Source organism: Lissotriton vulgaris, chromosome 10, assembly GCF_964263255.1.
Source record: "Lissotriton vulgaris chromosome 10, aLisVul1.2, whole genome shotgun sequence".
In the NCBI taxonomy this organism is placed as follows: Eukaryota; Metazoa; Chordata; class Amphibia; order Caudata; family Salamandridae; genus Lissotriton; species Lissotriton vulgaris.
In genome coordinates, this window is record NC_141698.1 from 161,615,767 (window position 1) to 161,637,029 (window position 21,263).

At 42.1% G+C, this 21,263-nt stretch overlaps 1 protein-coding gene across 8 annotated transcripts in view; it reads left to right on the forward strand.

Moving 5' to 3' along the window:
• Positions 1–21,263, forward strand: part of CCP110 (centriolar coiled-coil protein 110) — a 429,539-nt gene that overhangs the window by 63,238 nt on the left and 345,038 nt on the right. For all 8 annotated transcript variants that reach the window (XM_086940777.1, XM_086940775.1, XM_086940778.1 and 5 more), the window contains exon 2: positions 20,674–20,826. In XM_086940777.1, coding sequence (XP_086796903.1) covers positions 20,689–20,826 — 138 coding nt within the window. In that variant the 5' untranslated portion in view covers positions 20,674–20,688. The remainder of the gene's footprint in view (positions 1–20,673; positions 20,827–21,263) is intronic.

Sequence of the window (21,263 nt, forward strand, 5' to 3'; positions counted from 1 at the left end):
TATGGCGAGACAAGAGGCTTGCATTATGCATGTTCAAAGCTTTGCAACACCTTGTTTGAAGCATGCTCTATTGGTCTGAAATACACCTTCCTAAATACTGCTACGTTGTTCCTATCCTTCACCATTCAAATAAGCCTTGCTAACCATAGCACCTCTTACAGAATGTGCCTTAAATTGAGAGAAATTCACCCATCTCACAATCGTAGCTGATGAAACCCTTTTGTAAGGTTTCACATACGAAATAAACAGTTGATTCACTCCATGAGCTCTGTTCTCTTTTCTCTTTAAATCTAGCTTCATAATCCTGTAAGCAACACATAGAACACAACTTTGAGTTATCCTCCAATTTGGGATAGGGGTAGATTTTGTTATTTTCCGAATTTCCAAATGAACTTCCTCTGGTTGATTAAAGACGTCAACTTACCTCCAAAGCCTTGACAATGGAAACTCTTTTGATCTAAATTAAGCATAGCGATGTGGCCATCTTCCAATAAAGCATTTTCAAGATTAGTTACTTATTACCTGGCCAAATATGGAAAAGTTGTAATACCAAATTCAAGTCCCAAATTGTTTCATACCTAGAAACTGGGGGTCTTTTTAACCAAATACCCTTCATGCCTTTACAAATCAAAGGGCTTCTGTCGATAGAAACACTGTTCACTAAATGATGCCCTGCTGCAATTTCTAATTTATAGCAAGTCACCTTTTTCTTACGACGATCCCTTTGAAATGGTTCTGCCAGAAAATCCGCTACCTTTGCTGCATCAACTTTCACGGTATCTAAATTACTTGCTGTGAACCAACATAACTAGACATTCCAAGCACTCTTATATCTTTTCTATGTTCCTGGTGCCCAAGACTCATTGAGTAATTCCGAAGCTGCTCCTGAAACTAAGCCTGAGTTGTCCCAAAACATCTCTGCCATCTCACCTAAACATACACTCTCTGTATCATCGCAAATGGAGGGAACGCATAACCTCTCATTTCCGATGAATCCTGAGTAAATGCGTCTACTGCTAAAGCACCCGTATCTGACCTCAAACTGTAGTAAATTCTCAACTGATGAGTCAGTCTGGATGCAAACAGGTCTTTGTCCAATGGACCCAGACTTTCTGAATCTTGATGGAAAAACCTCCTTGGTTAACTTCTAATTGCTGTAATTAATGGAATTCCAATCAGTTACACAGTTGTCTTTCCCTGATCAGTACTGAGCCATCAATCTAATCTTGTGCTCTAGACAAAACTCCCACATTTCCTTTGCCAGATCTTCTAATTTCTTTGACCTGCTTCCTCTTAATCTGTTTATATATGCCACCTCTGTTACATGGTCCATCTTTAGAAAAACTGAAGCCCCCTGGACCTGAGATCTGACACTCTGTAAAGCAAAAAAAAATGTAATCTCTAAAGAAATTGATATGATTCTTTCTTTAGTTCAAACTCCAAATTCCACCTGTTTCCTGATCCAAACACAAAGCTCCCCATCCTAGCTTTCTCGCATCAGTCGCCATAACAAAATCTGACTTGAATTTCTCTGCTGTTCCAAGCCTGTAAGTTCGCTAACCAACATTCCAACTCCTTCTGTGCCTCTATTGAAATGCCGACCATGTCACCATACCAAAGCCCTTTTGACTGCTTCATTCTCTGTAAGGCCCTTTAATGTAACAGACCTGGGAACACTGCCTGAATTGGTGTAGATAAAAGACCTATCACACTTGCTATGTCTCTCAATTTTACTGTTCCCCTTCCTCAAGGCAAATTTCACTTCCTTTATGACCTTCAAAATATTCTTCTCTGGTAACAGAAGTTGAGCCTTGAGAGTGTCTACCACAAAGCCCAAAAACTCTAAACTCTGTTTATGTGGCAAAATTGACTTGTCCATATTTATTGTAAAACCCAAAGATTCTTAAAGCTCTTTCACCATAATCAATTGTGACACCAATACCACTGAACGTTGATTCATAACCAGAATGTTGCCTGGATAAATTTTTAGACTAACTCCTCTCTCCCTTTCCCACCACAATCGCTCTCATTACCTTTGTAAAACACTACAGGGCTACAGCTAACCCAAACAGGCGGCATAAAAACTGATAATTGCCCTTTCCAACGAAACTGTAAGCTTTTGGCTTTCCTCTGCTATAGGAACTGTGAGGCAAGCATCTTTTAGGTACGTTTTTATTGACCAGTGTCTTTCCAACAACACACCCCTTAGTAGATGGATTACCTGCATCTTGAAAAGTCTGGATGTCCCAAAACAATTCAGATCCCTTAAGTTTATTACAGGATTCCATTCCTTGATCCCTGCTACAAACAAAGTACTTAAAAATGCACTTCGTGAGAGAGGCAAGATGGCGGCCGTGGCGTGGGCTGTGTGAGCAGCTCTGTCCCCCAGCTCCGGGTTTGGAGAGAGAGCGGCATCAGCAGTTTTCCTCATGCAGTTTCGAGCGGGTCTGTTCCGGAGCAGCTGTTTGATATTAGCGAGCTAAGAAAAATTTGGAAGAAAATTACAAAAAATAATTTGATGGACAGAATGTAGATCAATGTCTTACATTCACCCCAGTACAAGGATCTGGGCCTAAATCCATCGTTTTTTGCACTCCACACCACCCTGGGTTAGATAATGGCTTTATGCAAATCAGCTCTGACCCTGTGCCCCATGGGAACAGTCCAGTCCGAACTACACAGCCATATCTTTCCCAGACCGGAATCAAGCATCCGAGGACCTGACCGGTTTCGAGGTAACACCTCTCATCAGCCCGGCTAGCTTGACTCCAGTGGTGTGGAGGCTCTGGGACCCACGTCTGAGCTACCCCAGTACACTCAGGGAGAAAATTACAAAAAATAATTTGATGGACAGAATGTAGATCAATGTCTTACATTCACCCCAGTACAAGGATCTGGGCCTAAATCCATCGTTTTTTGCACTCCACACCACCCTGGGTTAGATAATGGCTTTATGCAAATCCGCTCTGACCCTGTGCCCCATGGGAACAGTCCAGTCCGGTCCTCGGATGCTTGATTCCGTTCTGGGAAGGACATGGCTTTTGTAGTTCGGACTGGACTGTTCCCATGGGGCACAGGGTCAGAGCTGATTTGCATATCGCCATTGTCTAACCCAGGGTGGTGTGGAGTGCAAAAAAACGATGGATTTGGGCCCAGATCTTTGGACTGGGGTGAATGTGTGACATTGATCCACATTCTGTCCATCACCTGTTTTGTTTGCAATTACCGCCATAAGTGCGCTGGGGATGCTCAGACGTGGGTCCCAGGCACTCCGCACCACTGGAGTCAAGCTAGCCGGGCTGATGAGAGGTGTTACCTCGAAACCGGTCCGGTCCTCGGATGCTTGATTCCGTTCTGGGAAGGACATGGCTTTTGTAGTTCGGACTGGACTGTTCCCATGGGGCACAGGGTCAGAGCTGATTTGCATATCGTCCTTGTCTAACCCAGGGTGGTGTGGAGTGCAAAAAAACGATGGATTTGGGCCCAGATCTTTGGACTGGGGTGAATGTGTGACATTGATCCACATTCTGTCCATCACCGGTTTTGTTTGCAATTACCGCCATAAGTGCGCTGGGGATGCTCAGACGTGGGTCCCAGGCACTCCTCACCACTGGAGTCAAGCTAGCCGGGCTGATGAGAGGTGTTACCTCGAAACCGGTCCGGTCCTCGGATGCTTGATTCCGTTCTGGGAAGGACATGGCTTTTGTAGTTCGGACTGGACTGTTCCCATGGGGCACAGGGTCAGAGCTGATTTGCATATCGCCATTGTCTAACCCAGGGTGGTGTGGAGTGCAAAAAAACGATGGATTTGGGCCCAGATCTTTGGACTGGGGTGAATGTGTGACATTGATCCACATTCTGTCCATCACCTGTTTTGTTTGCAAGAAAAATTTGGAGGCACCGTTATTTGCATGAACTTGACGGAGGATAATCTCTTTGCTTGTTCGTTTGTGTTTGGGGAGGAGCTTTTCGTCTTCAGTTGATGCGCTGCCCTGTCCTGGCTGCGTTTGTAGCGTTCAGATGGTGGCTGGATTCCTACTTCTTCGTGTAATTAGAGCCCCGGCCTGGCAGCTCCCCGCTTTCTTTTTTGGATTTCATCGGAGAGTGGTTCAAGGGAGCGGAGGCGCACAGGGTGCCGTATGCAGGAGAATGTCACCGAAAGTAACTACTCGCGGCAGAAAAACAAAAACAGCCAGCTTCAGCAGATGACATTGAAGGTAGCGATGTAGGAGAGACTGGTGAGAAGGGGGAAGGTGGAAATGCTGTCCCTCAGGCTATTTCTAATTCAAGCCAGAAGAAGGCTGAATGTACTGGGAAAGTTAATGTCGTTACACGTTTGGCAAAACAGGGGGTTCAAACTCTTCCAGCTTTGTTTGAAAGGCAGTTATCAAAGAATGCCCTGTTATAGCCTGTGGGTGGCGAAGAGACAGTTTTGGATATTATTGATACTGTTAACAAGGAAATTGGAAATGCCTCCCTCTCTCGAGACAGTGTATCATTGGATTCTGCAGGTGCGATTACAAAGTTGCCAATAATTAGCTCTGAGCAAGCGAATGAGCAAGAGAAAGAAGCCCAAAATAATATAAGTACAGAGGTGCATTCTGGGAATTGAGGTTTTTAAGACTCCTCTTACGGAAGGAATGACTGGTAGTTGGGATAACTTGGACCTAATGGAAATGACCGAGAAATTCTTTTCTATGTCGGATCACTCCTCAGATGAAAGCGTTAATCTAAGTAAAGATTGGGCTGATTACCACGAAGAGGGGAGCAGTTCAGACGACGACTTAAGAGTAAATGATGCCTCCCCATTCACAGCTGTAACAACTGTCAAGAAATTGAAAATTAGAAGATATCGACAGTCAAGTGCTAAGAAGGAGCTCTCCGGTATAGGTGCGGTCTCTTTGGAGAATACTATGGCCAGGCCTTAGCCGGAAGAGACTCTAAGGTCTGATGTAGAATTAAGATCGGGGGGGGGCAGAGCCCGGTCCAGGAGATAACTCCGTCTACGATTTATAACACTATGATGGAACATAGGGCAGAAATAAAATCAGAGAATACTCCCACACAAGCAACATGTCGCAAGGTGCAGAATGCTGTTCGCTGCGTGATTAAAATCGGCTCTCAGAGTAACGGAAGCAGAATCTAGAATTTCAGCCTTAGAAGATGACTTGGCCGCTCAGAAAGTGGAAATGAACTCCATTAAAGCTCATCGTGATGATATTAGCTATAAACTCTCTGAGTTGGAGAACCAAGCACGAAGACACAACCTGCGTATTTTAGGCATCCCAGAGAAAAAGGAAGAATCGGATGTCCGGAAATTTGTCTGCGAACTTTTTACTGAGGCCTTTCCAGAATTGACTCTCTGGGACTGGACAATGGAGATACAAAGATTAGGTTTCCATTTACTGTAAGAAAAGCTAGGCAAGGGGAGGAAGATCATCCAAGAGCTATCCTTGTGCGATTTTAGTAATTTCCTTGCAAGAGAAGCAGTTTTTGGATTAGCTAGGCCTGATAAAAAGAGACTGGCGAAAGATTGTCATTTTTTGTTAGACCTGATTTTTGTCAGGCAACTGTAACTAAACGTTGGCATTTTTATCAGCTGATACCTGGTTTTCAAGAAAAAGGAGCAACAGTATATCTACAAAATCGGCTAAGTTAAAGGTTTTAGTTAAAGGTGAGACTACGTTTTTTTTCTCTGAGATTGAGGCCAAAGAATTTTTGATGTCCTTGTAAGTAGTGATGGTTTAAATAATTGGTGATTCTTTTTCTCTTTTCTGCATGAGCAACTGCTTAGGAGAATTTGTTATATATGTGATTTACGAATGGTGATACTCTCTTTCCTGCCCAGTTAAGGGGGGCGGGGGCGGAACTCCATATTGTCAGGGACTGTTAGTCCTTGTCCCTCATATGGTGGGTTGGGAGGGGAGGTTGGGGAGGGTGGAGGAAATGGGACATTGGGTGGGGGATGAGGGGAAGGGAGGGGTGAAGGTGGAGGGTGTGGGTGTGATTGTGGGTGGAGGGGGGTGAAAAGTCTGCAGCAGTCAAGTTGTTTATGATGAAAGACTATAAAGATTGGTCAAATAAAAGTGCTAAGGGACATGTCAATAACCTTGGTCTCATTGGTTGGGCATCTTTTCTTATTGTTGAAATATGGATAGGAAATTAAAGATCTGTACACTTAATATATGTGGGCTTAATGATTCAAAGAAAAGGGATATATTAGCTAAAATTGTTCAGCTATCATGTATTGATATATTATGTCTGCAAGAAACCCATATTGCATGGGCTAAGGGGGGATGTTTGAAAAACCTAGGGTTAGATTTGGTCTCCTGTTCTAAACAAACAGGGGTTAAGAATGGGGTAGCCATTCTCAAGAAACGGGGTATTGGCTTAAGTATAAAACTACCGGAAGACAAATGGGGTCGGTGGGCAATTAGTGAACTCAAGATTGGTCCGCACAGAATTACGCTGTGCACGGTGTATGGTCCTAATTTGGATGACTCTGAGCTCATGACATTTTTAAATATTGAACTGGCCCAATGGCCTCAACCTGTTGCAATGTGTGGCGATTTGAATATTCACTTGGAGGCTAATGTGGATATTAGAAAGGATACGTTATATATTGGAAGAAAGCAGCAGATATTCACAGCCTTACGAGAATTAATCTTAGATCATGGGCTTTATGACGTTTGGAACTCTACACATGCAGATGAGCAAAGATATACATTTTGATTATTATTTTTTTATTTCATCGCAATTTATAGGAAAAGCAAATTAGAGATTTTGCCCAAACTTATTTCTCACCATAATCCTTTGATACTTGATCTTACGCTGGGCCCACAGCTGGGAGAGGGAAACCGGGCATGGTCTTTTGAAAGAAATTTGTTGTTGGATGATGACTATTGTCAATTCATAGCTAAGGTGATTCAGGAGTTTTTTAGATTTAATAAAGGAACTGCTTCGACTAAAATAGTGTGCAATACTTTTAAAGCCACTGTTAGGGGAGAACCCCTTAGTTTTTCAAATGCACGCCGTAATAAAATACGAGCCAAATCTAGGAAGGACTCTATGATTTTATTAGCGGAGCATAAGCTAGCAGATATGATTAGACAAGGTCTGGATGCATCCGTGGCCCAAGAGATCTCATTGTTAAAAGAGCGAGACTGTATTCTAATATTGCCAACCAAATTGCGTCAAAATATGTTCAACACCAAGAAGAATCGTATGAATTTGGTGAAAAAACTGGCAGAATCCTGGCAAAAAGGTTAAGACAGAAAGCAGTGTTTAGTGATATTTCTAAGATCAATGATATAAAAGGTGTGCTCCAAGAAACTAAAGAGGGCGTTTTAGAAACTTTTCAAAAGTTTTACCAATCCTTGTATAGTGCTCCGAGAGACGAGACACCGGCTATAGACGAGAGGAATACTTGAGAGACTTAGAGACTATAGGACTCACGGATATGCAAAATACACTGCTATCTGCACCTATAACTTGGGAAGAATGTGAAACTGCATTATTAGATTTAGCCCCTGGTAAGGCTATGGGCCCTGACCGCATCCCCTTAGAATTTTATCCTACTTTCAGACAGATACCTAAAAAAGAGCTACTAGAATTATATCGGCAATCTTACTTGGGCAATCCCCCAGATTCATGGTCTGAAGCGACTATAGTAATTTTTAAGAAAAAGGGTAAGAAGGATACTGATATGGGGTCGTATAGACAGATTTCTTTGCTTAACGCAGATTGTAAGATTGTAAGATTTATTCAAAGACTATAGCTAATAGGTTAAATGATCTTATGCCCAGGTTAGTATGCAAAAGACAACATGGATTTATCATGAATCGAGACACAACAGATCACATTAAAAGAATTCTCTCCATGCTGGATTGGTCTCAAGCTACTAATTCCCCTGTCACGGTAGCCCGGTTAGATGCTGAAAAAGCATTTGACAGGGTTTCCTGAAGCTTCTTATGGTCAGTCTTAGTTTGGAAGGGTTTCCCTGTTGAATTCATTACGGCAATTCAGGCTTTGTATATACAGCCAAAAGCTTCTATTCGTATCTCAGGCAAATTCTCGGGAAATATAGCTATAACAAGGGGGACGAGACAAGTTTGTCCTTGTTCCACCCTGTTATTTGCTTTGTATATCGAGCCCTTTTTAAATAGTCTAGAAAATAATGCTGAAATAGGATACATAACATTGCGTATAAGGTGTTTGCATACGCAGACGACATTGCAATTGTATCTTCGGATATCAAGACTGCCTTACCTAAGATGGTGGAAGCAGCTGATAAATTTGGGGGTATTCGGGCTATAAATTAAATGTCGACAAGACACAGCTACTCCATTCAGAAGCAGGGCGCCCAAACAATATGAATTTTGAGTCAGAGGGGGTGTATTTGGGCATAAAAATTTCAACGAAAATAGATGATATTGTTCGGCTTAATCTCGATCCAATTATAGTTTCAGTAAATAAGACTTTAGAAAGGCTAAACAATCTCCATCTTTCTCTATATGGATGCAGTAACGGCTTAAAAATGCTCATATTTCCCAAATTTTTGTACTTCTATCGTACAATCCCTCTACTTGTTCCCACATCTTTTTTTGCTCGAATTGATAGATTATATGCTAGGTTCCTGTGGAGTTATCATAGGTCTAGAAGAGCTATGAAATGGTGCATATTACCCAGTGCTAGAGGAGGTGGGGGGATACCTAATTTTCGTTTATATTACTGGACAGCCCTTTAGAACATATGGTTGTTTTGCTTTTACAGGATGTAAGCTTAGAAGAGTCAGCTACCCCCTCAATATATGAAATGGTACTGGGCGAGGAGGCCGACAATGTTTAGTGCGTATAATTGAGCCTAGTTATTATAAAAAGACAAAATTCAAAATTGTTTTCACTGCCTTTGAAATCTGGAGAAAAGTAAAAATGAGATTCTGTTTGCATTCAAATTTAAGCTATTCTACTCCTTTAAATAATTGTCTCTTATTACCTGGTATCTTTATAGATCAGGTGATGGTTAGATGGCATCATAGAGGCATACGTCATTTGGGAGATTTATTTCAAGGGGATCAGGTAGCTTCTTTTTTGTTTTTGCAACAGAAGTATAAGTTAACGAGAGCAGAATTTTTTTAATATCTTCAGCTACGTAGTTTTATAGAGCAGAAAATTACCCAAAATCAAATCAAATCTAATAGAGTTAAGGTTTTAGAAGCAATTCGATTAAGACTCAGAATTGGTCCTATTTACCAATTAATGATTAAAACCTTAGAGGATGATATATCTGTATGGAAGGATAAGTGGCAACGTAAATTAGAAGTGGACAAAATAGACATGGATAGAATAATTGAAGTATCTATAAAAGTAATATTTAATGGTTCGCTGACTTATATTATAACCCCGTAAAATTGGCAAAGCGGAACTCTATAAGAGAGAATAAATGTAATTGTGTGGGGTTATTGCCGCGGACGCTGTACCTATGTTTTTTCAGTGTCCCAAACTGAGTCAATTTATCAAAGATGTCGAATACTTTTAGAATATCAGTTTAGGTATACAGATGCAACTATCAGCAGAATTGGTTATCCTGGGGCTACAAGAAAGCTCAGATAGATCTAGGACCGAAGCTGAGGAAGGGTTTATATGTATTTGCATGTCAATCTTTCGATTTATGTATAACAACTCAGTGGCTTGACACAGATCCACCAGTTTTTAATAATTGGCAATCTAGATTACTTTTTATATATCATTTGGAGACTGCGGTGTATAAATCAAAGGGTATGAGAAGAAAAATAATGGGTCAGAAACTGTGGTCTCCTCTGTCAAAATGGATATGAACTTATGAATGCATGATTTATTCTGTATAAAAGCGATAATGTTGCAATATGAAACTGGGTATGGGGGCGTGAACCTGATTCTAATGTGATGAATTGTTTTTCTGTTTTGTTCTTCTCTTTTTTTTTTTTGGCTGCTGGCTGACAAAAAAATATCAATAAAGAAATTTTTTTAAAATGCACTTCGTTGTGCACCTTCTTTATTGCACCTTTGATTAACATGGATACAATCTCGCAACTCACCACTCCTTGCAACTCTGCGCTGAGGCAGAGTTCACTTGATTCTTGAACCTGCCAGGGTGTTGAACCGAACTTTGATAGCCTGCGACTGTGGAAAAAACCCATGCACCATTTGTGATTGATCTCCATTTTTCTGCATGCGCACTCTATCTTCCTCTCACTTTTATTTGGGATAAAGGCAGTGATATTGCTTGTACTCACCTGCTCCTGAAGAGGATGTTTGTCCTCTTCCTTGAGATGCCCTCGCTTTGGTTTCTCTTCCTCTTTCAAGGTAGAATTCTCCAATACTTGCTCCTTGGATTCCTATAAATGTAGCTTTTCTTGCATATTGGGACTTATAATGAGCACCGCTGAGAGACTGCCCTCTCCTCCCGGCCCTACCATATAAATTATTCTGCCCTGCAAAAACTCTCCTTATAGAATAATGGATCTTATCCAAGGCCATAAAAGTTTTATACGTATTTCCCCAAACTTTGAACCATTCCTTCTCTGAAAAATAATCCCTTTGCTTCCCCACTAGGTTCTTTCCTGGCCAAAAACCCTAATTTAGGATTTATTTTCAAAATAACTGCCTTTACCCTTTCTGAGATCAGTCCAGCATTTGCATTTCCCAAGAAGCGAATTGCATGCTGGCACCAGGCCCTTAATAAATGTATAGCTAAGTCAGATCCTTTAACGTAAGACTCCTTCGCTAAATCAAACATTTTGGCCAAAGGACCCAGTACATCTAACAGTTTATCTTCACACTGTTTCCATGAGCGTTCTAATCCTTTCCTAGGAACACTACCTAATTTAAATACATATGTGATCAGTTCATGATCTAGATTCGGTGTGAGAGTCTCCTTGTCACCTATCGCAAGGTACAAACCCTCTGCTCTCATAAGCCTTCGTATCTCCTCCAGAGGCTTCCATATCCATTTTTAATAGATTTTGCCACATATCGCAGGGGCTACTATTCAGATCCCGAGGAGGTTAATTCTCTCTTGGATCGAATAACATCTCACCTAGGGGGTCTATCACAGTGCTTTTTGAAACCTCTTTACTCTGAGTAATTCCATCCCATTTCTCATCAAATGAATGCATCTTGGACCTTGACTATAAAGATTCGTGTCGCCGGTCTCCGTAGCGCGCTGGTCGGTGGTTCATGGCTGGTGTGTGCGGGGAGCGTCGGACTGAGAGACGGCAGGATGCGTTGGGCCTGTCTCCTGATCGCTCTGTGGGTCTGCTTTGGCTAGCAGGTGAACGCCTCAGTGTGCCAATAGGTTCCGGTCATTATCTTTTCTCCAGCGAGCACTCCTGCATTCACTCCCTGGCTAGACCCGACGTGTGGCTTCAACCTGGAAGTGAGTCACGATTAGCTGCACTAGCAGCTCCATACAGATAGTCTCCTGACAGCTTTCTGATGAAGGCATTTCGCCGAAATGTGCATAGTAACATCTGTAACATCTAAGCCCTCCAGCACCATAACTTATGGTTACTATTAAGCCATGAATTACATTATTTTAAATAGGAAATATTATGTTGAATTGTTAGTAATATGTTCAATTGTTCGCAATATGTTCAATTGTTCGCAATATCCAATTTTATCATCACCATGACGAATTGTTCCATATTACGGAAATTAATATATATTCTATCCTTCACAAAATATGAATGTGAGTAGTCTAGTCAAAAGTCTTTAAATTACATTTTAATCTTATTATAATCAAATAAACATTTTGCTACTTTTGATATACAAAACATAGTATTTGATATTTTTTATATTTTGTCATTAGTTGCTTGTTTCATTGTCACCATAATTGTTCGCTCATCTTGGCAAGTTATTTCTATGCAGGGGACCCCCCCCCCCCCCTCCTAAAATCTAAAGATTCATCTACATCTTCATTATCATATGCAGGGTTTACCTTCCCATCAGATATGTTGCTAAGGACACCCAGTCTATGCGAGTTGCGTGTGACTCTTCTCTGTTCATATTGCTCTTACATATTTTTATTTTTCTCGTACATTTATCCAATGGGCCCCTTACAGCTCTCTCCTCTCCTTCTGATATAGATAGTTACTAATTCGCCTCATATTAGTTGCTTTCCTCTTTGCTGTTAACGCTACACTCACTGACTCCTGTACTTATTCCCTAAAATCCTTTGTAATTAAACTTGTCACATTGCCAGACTGGCTTGTTTCATCTGATTTCTGATCTGCCTACTAAGCTATACTCTATATTACGTTTAAAAAAATTACACTGCAACCTATGACACTCGAAACCTAAACTACCAAAGTTCAAACCTAAATATATCTATTCTACAACTAAAATCTACCATAAACCTCTAAGAACCTGTCAAAAACCCAATTAAACCACCTCTTCGTAGTGTGGCTGTGTCACCACAGCTGTGCTGGTAAATCTGTATCCTAGCGACCTAATAACCTCTAATTCCTTTAGAAATTTACCCAAAATAAAGATTCAAAGCGATTTAGCATACTTTACATATTCCTAATTGTATTTCCAACTCCTGAAATTAACTTCTCAGACTTTGTGTTAAACTTTTAGAGATGGTCTAAAATCAACTCTTGATTATCTGCGCGTAAACCACTTTTAATTAAGAGTACTTGCTCGCTGCTTTGGTTCATCTATAAACAGGCTATTTTTTACCCTTTTCCTATTTTGAACAGTATTTAAGCACTTAAAAGGCGCAGTTCGATTTTCTCAAAATGGACCAGCTTATCTCTTCGGTTTTCTTTTTGTCTTGCATAGAATTTATGTTTTAATCTCCTCACATTGTCACATCACAAAAAACACGGTTTCATCTACAATCATACTTCCAGCTTAAGTAAATACTTAAATTATTATTCCCTTTATTGAAGGCTTTTCTCTAAACCTGAATTTGCTTAAAAATGTAAATGCATCTTGAATCCATAAATTTGATTTACAATCCTACTAATCACACATTTTACCATTACCATTTATATTAAACATAACATTCACAAAGGTAATAATAATAAATCCGTATTTGTAAAGCGCGAACTAATCACCCTTACGGATCTCAAGGGCTAGGGGCCGTCGTGCAAATTAAGTGCACAATTGCCCAGAGTCACATGGTGCGGAGCTGAGCTGCGCCGGAGCCGGGGATCGAACCGTGAGCCCTGTGCTCCGAAATCAGCTGCCCTGGCCGCTGCACCACACCTCACCAGAAGTATAGCTAAACGCATATTTATCTACTCCGAAGCAGCAAACAAAAGAGAAATATGATGACTGTCAGGGAGTATTTGTTTGACTGCAGAGTTCTAATATATTGTTTGGTTGTTCTTTAAAGGTTTGCTGCTTGAGTGGCAATAAAAGGTTTATACATCATGCTAGCCTCCTGACTTGCCATAGAATTTTCAAATCCATGGGGAAGAAAGCACTCAAAACAAAAAATACAAAAAAAGAATACCCTTGCTATCAAGATACAACACAGAGACCTTATATTTTACCTGTTATCAAGCACTCCAAAAACATACAGTTTGAAACTGAAACCCTATTAGCAAGTAGCTGCTGTATCTAAATTATATAGAGTATATTCTAAACCATGTATTATGAGAACAAAGAGGCTCTCTGTGCCCTATAAACTCTCAACCAAGTACCCTTGAAGGTAGAGGTTGCTTTTGATATTCTCAGTGTATTTGTTGTGGTACATCATATTGTATATTTAAAGTTTTACTAATTAAGGAGTCTCTCTTTGCCTCCTGTTTGGAACTTGTGGAGTGAGCCTGCCCCTGTGTCAGAGCGGGGATATCATCGGATTCAAGCCAGCTCCTTGCCGGACCCGCTGCGCGGGTCCCGCTGCGTTGTGCGTGTGGGGTACCGCAGGGCTGCGAGCTGACCCGCAGGGACTCGAAGTACCAGGAGTCCCTGCGTGAGGTCGAGACCCGCAACACCTGGGTCGCTCTCCCTGCCTGCCCTGCCCTTGCCTCAGCGAATAAGACTCTGCTGCAACCACCGTCGCTGGGATCTCTTTGCCTCCTGTTTGGAACTTGTGGAGTGAGCCTGCCCCTGTGTCAGAGCGGGGATATCATCGGATTCAAGCCAGCTCCTTGCCGGACCCGCTGCACGGGTCCCGCTGCGTTGTCCGCGTGCGTGTGGGGAACCGCAGGGCTGCGAGCTGACCCGCAGGGACTCGAAGTACCAGGAGTCCCTGCGTGAGGTCGAGACCCGCAACACCTGGGTCGCTCTCCCTGCCTGCCCCGCCCTCGCCTTACCTTCTCTTTATTACTGATTCAGAGTACCGCTGCGCGGGAGCGCCCGGGGCGAAGCCCGGGCAAAGGGCGGGCCGTCTAAGGTCGTCTAAGGTCGTCTAAGGCCCGTCTAAGGCCCGTCTAAGGCCCGTCTAAGGCCCGTCTAAGGCCCGTCTACAGCCCGTCTACAGCCCGTCTACAGCCCGTCTACGGCCCGTCTAAGGCCGGGACGGGCACCCCCCTAACGTTCATTGTCCGGTAAGAGTCAATTTTTCCCTCCGCCATCAGCCAGACATTTTCCATTGATCCACGTAGTACTAGACATTGTGCATTGTTCCTTGTTCATCCTGTTTTACATATCTGAACGTATACCCTCGTCTAATTATGTCCTCAGACTCTGGAAAACCCAGCAACATAACCGTTAATACATCAAAGGGGCCAGTAACAGGGACCATCGACCAATTTTTTAAACGGGTAACGATCGTCTTAGAAAAAGAAATAGCGGACATTGAAAAGCGCTTATCCATGGACTTGCTAACTGGTAAGCGCTCCTCGATAGGATTGATTGGGAAAGCTAGTTCACCTAATGTGATAGTCTCAGAATCCCCGACTTCCACCATTCCCCCTATTGACATCGATTCTCTCACCCCTTTGGGAACCGAGGTGAGAGAGGGAACAAACCAGATAATCAGTAATGAACCTGAGCCAGCCCCTGCAATCCTCATAGTTAGCCCCAATATATCTAGACTATCTAGTTCCCCTAATTTACCTGTTTCCTCTCCACCACTTTTAGAACAAACAAATAATCATCCAAAGAAAAGAAAGAGACAACCTTCCCCCCTCATCTCTAAATACAATTACTATTCTGAACACAACCCCCCCACCCACATTGTTCCCCAAGCCTAGCATGGTGCAGAAAATGAACAATACGACAGGACTACTCCCTGAAATGGAGGCTGAACTTCTCTCCAGAATAGAGGTAATAGTGAAGGCACTTATGCTTCCTCTTCTGGAGAGAACGAGACTAATAAGCACTCATTTAGAGAAGTTGGGCAAGCAAATAGAAGATAATACTATGGCTATCACTAAACTATCGCCACAATTCTATAAACACCCCACACAAAATCCTATTGGCCCTAACGTCTTACCACTGGAACAACCATCTACCAGTGGTGCACCCCTGAAACCTGGAACCACGCAAGGGAAAAAAGCAGTGGCTAAATCCTCAAAAGAAACAACCTATAATGAAAATCCCAAACCACCCAATAACACTCAGGCAAAAGATGGGGCTAAAGTAACTGAAAGGGGAAAAAACACAGTAGAGAAGAATCCTGTAGAAAGAATTCCCCCCTTACCAAACACTAATCCTAATCCTCCTACGAATAACTTACTAAGTAGAGAGTCGGGCGAGCAGTCAACACAGCGCCCAAAAAGATCCAGACGCAGGATAGTTGATTTACCTCCTGAATCAGCCCCATATACAATCGTTATGGCAGGAGTACCAGAACAAGCAGAAGGGGTCAGAGAGAATTATCATGCCCTAAAAAATAAAACCATCTATTGGTTGAAGCTGAATAGACCCCTCCCTGCACACGTCAATGGAGAAATCCTGTCAGTAAGGCGTGCTGTTTGGGTGGGCTCAAGGCCGAAAGACAAAAGGGGGGACGTGATAATTATTAATTTTAAGGATCATAGGGCGGTGAGAACTATAGGAGACTGGTATGAGGCCATAGGAGGAGATAACATTTCCACACACTATGTTAGCTACTTCTACCCACGGGAACTGATAAATAACCCTAAACACCATCATATTAGAAGGCAGCGCCCAGAGTGGAGAGAAGTAGGCTATCAATCTACCCAGAATCATTTCTTTAACCAACCGCCGCAACCACTTTATCCTCAGACATACTGGAGTAATTCGAATAATAACTATCAATCAACATTCCCAGACTTTAATATACCAACATTTAACCCCTTCTCAACGTTGTGTGGTCTAGAAGGAATAGATTGACTTGACAGTAACCTCTCCTCGTTGCAAGAACCCCCTATGATAAAAGAAGATACCCCTTTGGGCGACATCATCCCAGATATTTTAGCGGAAATTTGTAGCAACAAAGGACAAACTCAGTTGATTCAACCGAATCGACCATGTCCGAGGGAGGGGGAAAATTCCACCAGGCGGAGTAAAACAAGTATTGCACCCACTTTAACTCACAAGGAACATAACTCAGACTTGGAGATATTTATGAGAAACAAGGAAAATAGGACAAACGGAAGACCGGTCCCTGCCAGGAGAGTAGAAAAAATCCAAATAATGTTTTGGAATGTTGCGGATCTCCGAGATATAATTTTGGACGGAAGTATCCAAGAGTTTGTTAAAGAATGTCAAGTCTTGGCCCTTCAGGAGACCTGGCTCACGAAAGAAATGCACCTGACAGGGTATAAAACTTATTTCTCACCAGGAATCGCAGGAACCCATGGGAGAGCCAAAGGTGGGCTGATAACTTATATATCAAACACCATACTAGGCCTGGTAGTTACTGCACTTAGTCTAGAACCGTATTTCCAAATCTTAAGATTGGCATTTAAGACAAAGAGGTCTATTCTTCTTGTTAACCTATATGATAACTTAGTGGAAAACGAGAGAATAAAAATACTGGGGGCTCTTCGTAAGAAACTGAATAGTGGCATGAAACTAACACAAGGACTGGAACCCCCAAGTATCGTCTGGGGAGGCGACTTTAACCATCATCCCTGCGAAAAGCTTAATAGTAATGTCTGTGGGATGGGGTGTGAAACAGAAGAGCAAATAACCCACTTTAGCCATTCAGTGGTGGGAGATTTCCTAAACGAAACTATGTCCAGTTTGGACCTAGTTATATTAAATCAAATAAACCCTTTATCTGGGAAATTGGACCCCACCTACCTCGGAAGGGGAAGTTAAACAACTATTGATTACATTCTTGCCACAGCGACCCTTGTAAATAGGACTACGAATTTCAAAGTTAAAATCAACACGTTGAGCGATCACTCAGCCTTAGCCTTTGAATTAACCTTGGACCAAGGCCAGCCATCAGCCCAGACTATAATGTCCACCCTCGCCCAGAATAATATACAGCTCACAAAAACAAATGGCTACACCTTGGGGTGGGGGAAGATTGATCCAAATGAGCTGACAAATAAGGTTGTAACTGGAGCACAACCTGCAATAATGAAGTGTTTAGACATTGAGGCAAGCGAAGAGGAAGTCTTATTCCATTTCAAGATACTCTTAGGAAAAGTAAACAAATGTCTTACTGTGAACCAGAAAGGGACCATGGAAAGGAAAAAAGGTTGGTTTAACCATGACTGCACAGCCGCCCATAAAAAGCTAAAGAGAGCATTAACAAAAACAATAAGAGATCAAGAGGAGGTTAGGAACCTGAGAAAAACGTATAGGCTTGCGTGCAAAGTGCGAAAAGAAGAGCTAAAAAAAGCACTATGGGATCAGTTGCACAAAAGCTCACTAAATAAAGACAACAATCTATTTTGGAAGGTGGTAAAAGCACCTTTCTTGACGGATACAGAAGAACGCCCAAGCATAGAAGTGGCTATCGAGGGACAAACCTGGGTAAATCACTTTGCAAAGATCTTTGGTCAATCCCCAGTAGTAGCCCCCACAGAAAGAAACAATAGCCCAAATCAGGATAATCCATTCCCAATCCGATTGGCAGTCGAATTACATGAGGTAATAACTGCAGTTAATGCCAGTAAGAGTGGAAAAGCCCCTGGCCCGGATGGGGTACCAGTCGACTTTTTCAAATTTAAATTAGATCTGTGGACCCCCATCATAACAAGGGTGTTTGATGCAACAATGAAGTGTGGCTTACTCACATCCTGGACCCAATCAATACTGGTACCCATTTTTAAGATGGGAAATAGAGAGGAGGTGACTTGCTATCGACCGATTTCCCTCCTGGACTCACTGGGGAAAGTACTGGATAGAGTGGTTCTCCAGCGCTTACAGGAGTGGGCGGACGATACCGGGACCCTCTCGGATATCCAGTACGGCTTCTGAGAGGGCCTCGGAACAACGGAACAAGCCCTGAACTTGGCCCTGCTGATGGGAAAAATATGTGTCGGCGAAGCGCGTGAAGTTCTACATGGTATATGTCGACCTTTCCGCGGCTTTCGACTGCGTTTCCCATGCAAAATTATGGTCGGTGTGACCAATATGGGAATAGATAAGGCTCTTGTGACCTTTCTCAGAGAACTCTACTCTAACGCCTCTTCCAGGGTGCGTTTTGGAGCACGGGGCGAACTGTCGGAATCTTTTTCCGTAGAGCGCGGGGTCAGGCAGGGGTGCGTCCTTGCCCCCTTCCTCTTCTCCCTCTATACCAACGGCCTTGAGGTAGAGATGTTGAGGGGGGGCTTGGACTTGCCCTGTGTGAAAGATCGACTGGTGCCCGCGCTCTTGTAAGTGGATGACGCGGTGATCATAGCACGCACCCCACGTGAGCTACAAAAATCCCTGAACAGCTATGCAAAAAAATTCATGAGCGACCTAGATCTTCATATAAACATTAAAAAAAACCTATGTTATGGTAGCTGGCCAAGTTAGGAAACATGGAAAAAGCATCTTCCTCAACAATGAAAAATTAGAATCCACCCCTCAATATCCCTATTTAGGGATTGATAGATGAGAAGCTCAACTGGAGAGCGGCCATAGAAGCGCGTAAACATCAACTTTTGCGCTCTATCGCCGCCCTTATGAAATTCGCACAGAAATGAGCCAAGGGCCATTCCATTGCACTTTACGGGGCGGGCCTGTGGGGTCATAAAAACACAAAAGCCCTCCAGGTAGCAGAGAACTTCTTCACGAGATTCTTACTTGCGGTCCCAAAAAGAATCTCCACCTTTGCCTGTCACACAGAATTGGGACTGCCACACATTGAGGACTTGGCCAAAATCGAACCCGTACTCCTTTGGCGCCGAATATGGGTGTCAACAAAAAACACCCTCACCAAAGATATTATTACGGACTGTATGACCCTAGACTGTGTTGAAAAAATAGACTGGCTAACATACGTAAAAAAACTTCTTACTGATCTAGGAATGGCTGAGTACTATCACAATCCTGAAACCATTGCTGAAATCTCAAAAAAAGAACTAAAGGCAAAGGCGCTGAGCCATTTTGAAGAGTTACGTATTACTGTGGAGATTAAGAACCCATCTGTACAGCACTCCCTAGCGGTCATGACCACCCTGGAAATGGAACCATACTTAACCTAGGTTGATTCGCAGTTTGAACGATTCCTATTAGCGAGATTTAGGCTGAACATTTTCCACAGGGTTGTAGCATTTCCCAATAGAAACAGCTGGGAAGAAAGTTTAATGGCCTGCCCATGCGATGAATTATCTGAACAGTCAACAATTCGTACCGTACTGTTCTGCAAATTTTATTCTGCACACAGCAAACTTTGGCTAACCCCCTTGCTTCGAACCTTAGACCTCAGAAAGTGTCGTACTGCTATGCCGTGGCTGCAATTTTTAAGTTCTGAATATGTATGCAAAGTTGTAAGCACTTTCCTAAAATGTATTTTTAAACACAGGTTAAATCTTCAAAATAATAATCTCCAACCTTCTTGATAAAGTAACGGTGATATAAATTTTAAATGAACTGAATATGTATTAGTAATGTTAAAATGTATGAAATGTACGAATGCTTTTATGATTTTTCTTGTAAAACTGAAACCGAATAAAGATTTTACTACTACTACTTAACACCTTCGACGCTCATGACGAGCTCAGCTCGTCATGATGTACACCTCTCATACACTCATGACGTGCTGAGCTCGTCATGGAGCATGGGTTTCTGAATATTTCAGCACCCAGCGGGAATTGCTCTAGCAGCCATGGAGTTAAGGAGTCAAAAGGTGCTTTTAAATTGGATAATAAAGCAATGCTTAGGATGGTGACCTCTGCTTTGCTAATGTCAGCTGTGTGCAAATTAATATACGCCACACTGCCTCACAGTAGAGCGGGGATTGATGGAAGATCATTGAGGAATTTATTTGAAGAGCATGTTCAGGTAATTTTTGAGAGCGATGATAAAATGTACATGCTGGTCAGCATTGCTGTTTAAAGTGAGAGAGATCTTATGTGTGACCTTTAGGCAGAATTTGTGAAGCACTGCTGTTTTAGTCTCTCGGATAGATTTGTAATGGCAATAACTTCCTTCTAAGGGGTTTCATTGGGTCCCCACATGTTTAAATTGATGAGTAGGAATTTTACATCCATGGTGGTTTTTATTTATTTATTTATTTATTTATTTATTTTTAATAAATCATTAATAAACATCTCATTGCATAGTGTGTTCAGACTGAATGACTCTTATGTTTTCTTTCTTACAGCATATTTGAAGTGCGATGGAGGATTACGAAGAATTTTGCAAAAAGTATCTTGACAAGATTCAAAGTGAGGCAATTGAAAAAGATATCATCGCTCCTGGCCAGCCCAGTATATCGATAATTCAGTTTCATGGTGTTGCTGTGCTCTCTCCTTTGGTAAGATAATTTAAAAAATCAATTAAAATGTCATGTGGCGCATTGGAAGTTGGCTAAATGAAGTGTAAATTTTGGAAGGACGTTTTTCTCTGGTATTACAGAACACTGCATGTGGACATAAAACGATTTGGAAAAAAAGAGGAATTAGTTAAATTTGCACAGTTTTTTTTTTTTAAATGAACCGCAAAGCTTCATCAAAGCTTTAAGCATGATGCAGAAAATATGTGGTGGAAACTCTAGGTAATGCATATTTAGGAATACAGAAGAAAATAAATAGGCAATCGTACTTGCTTGCATAGGCGTAGTGTAAACTGTATTCCCAAAAAGTTTTTTTGTTACACATGATGGGTAGAAGGTAGACTTGAAACCTTGACTCAATATATGTAGTGGGGCCAGTCCTTGGCAGTTAAGGGCTGAATTGATCATTGGGCATAACA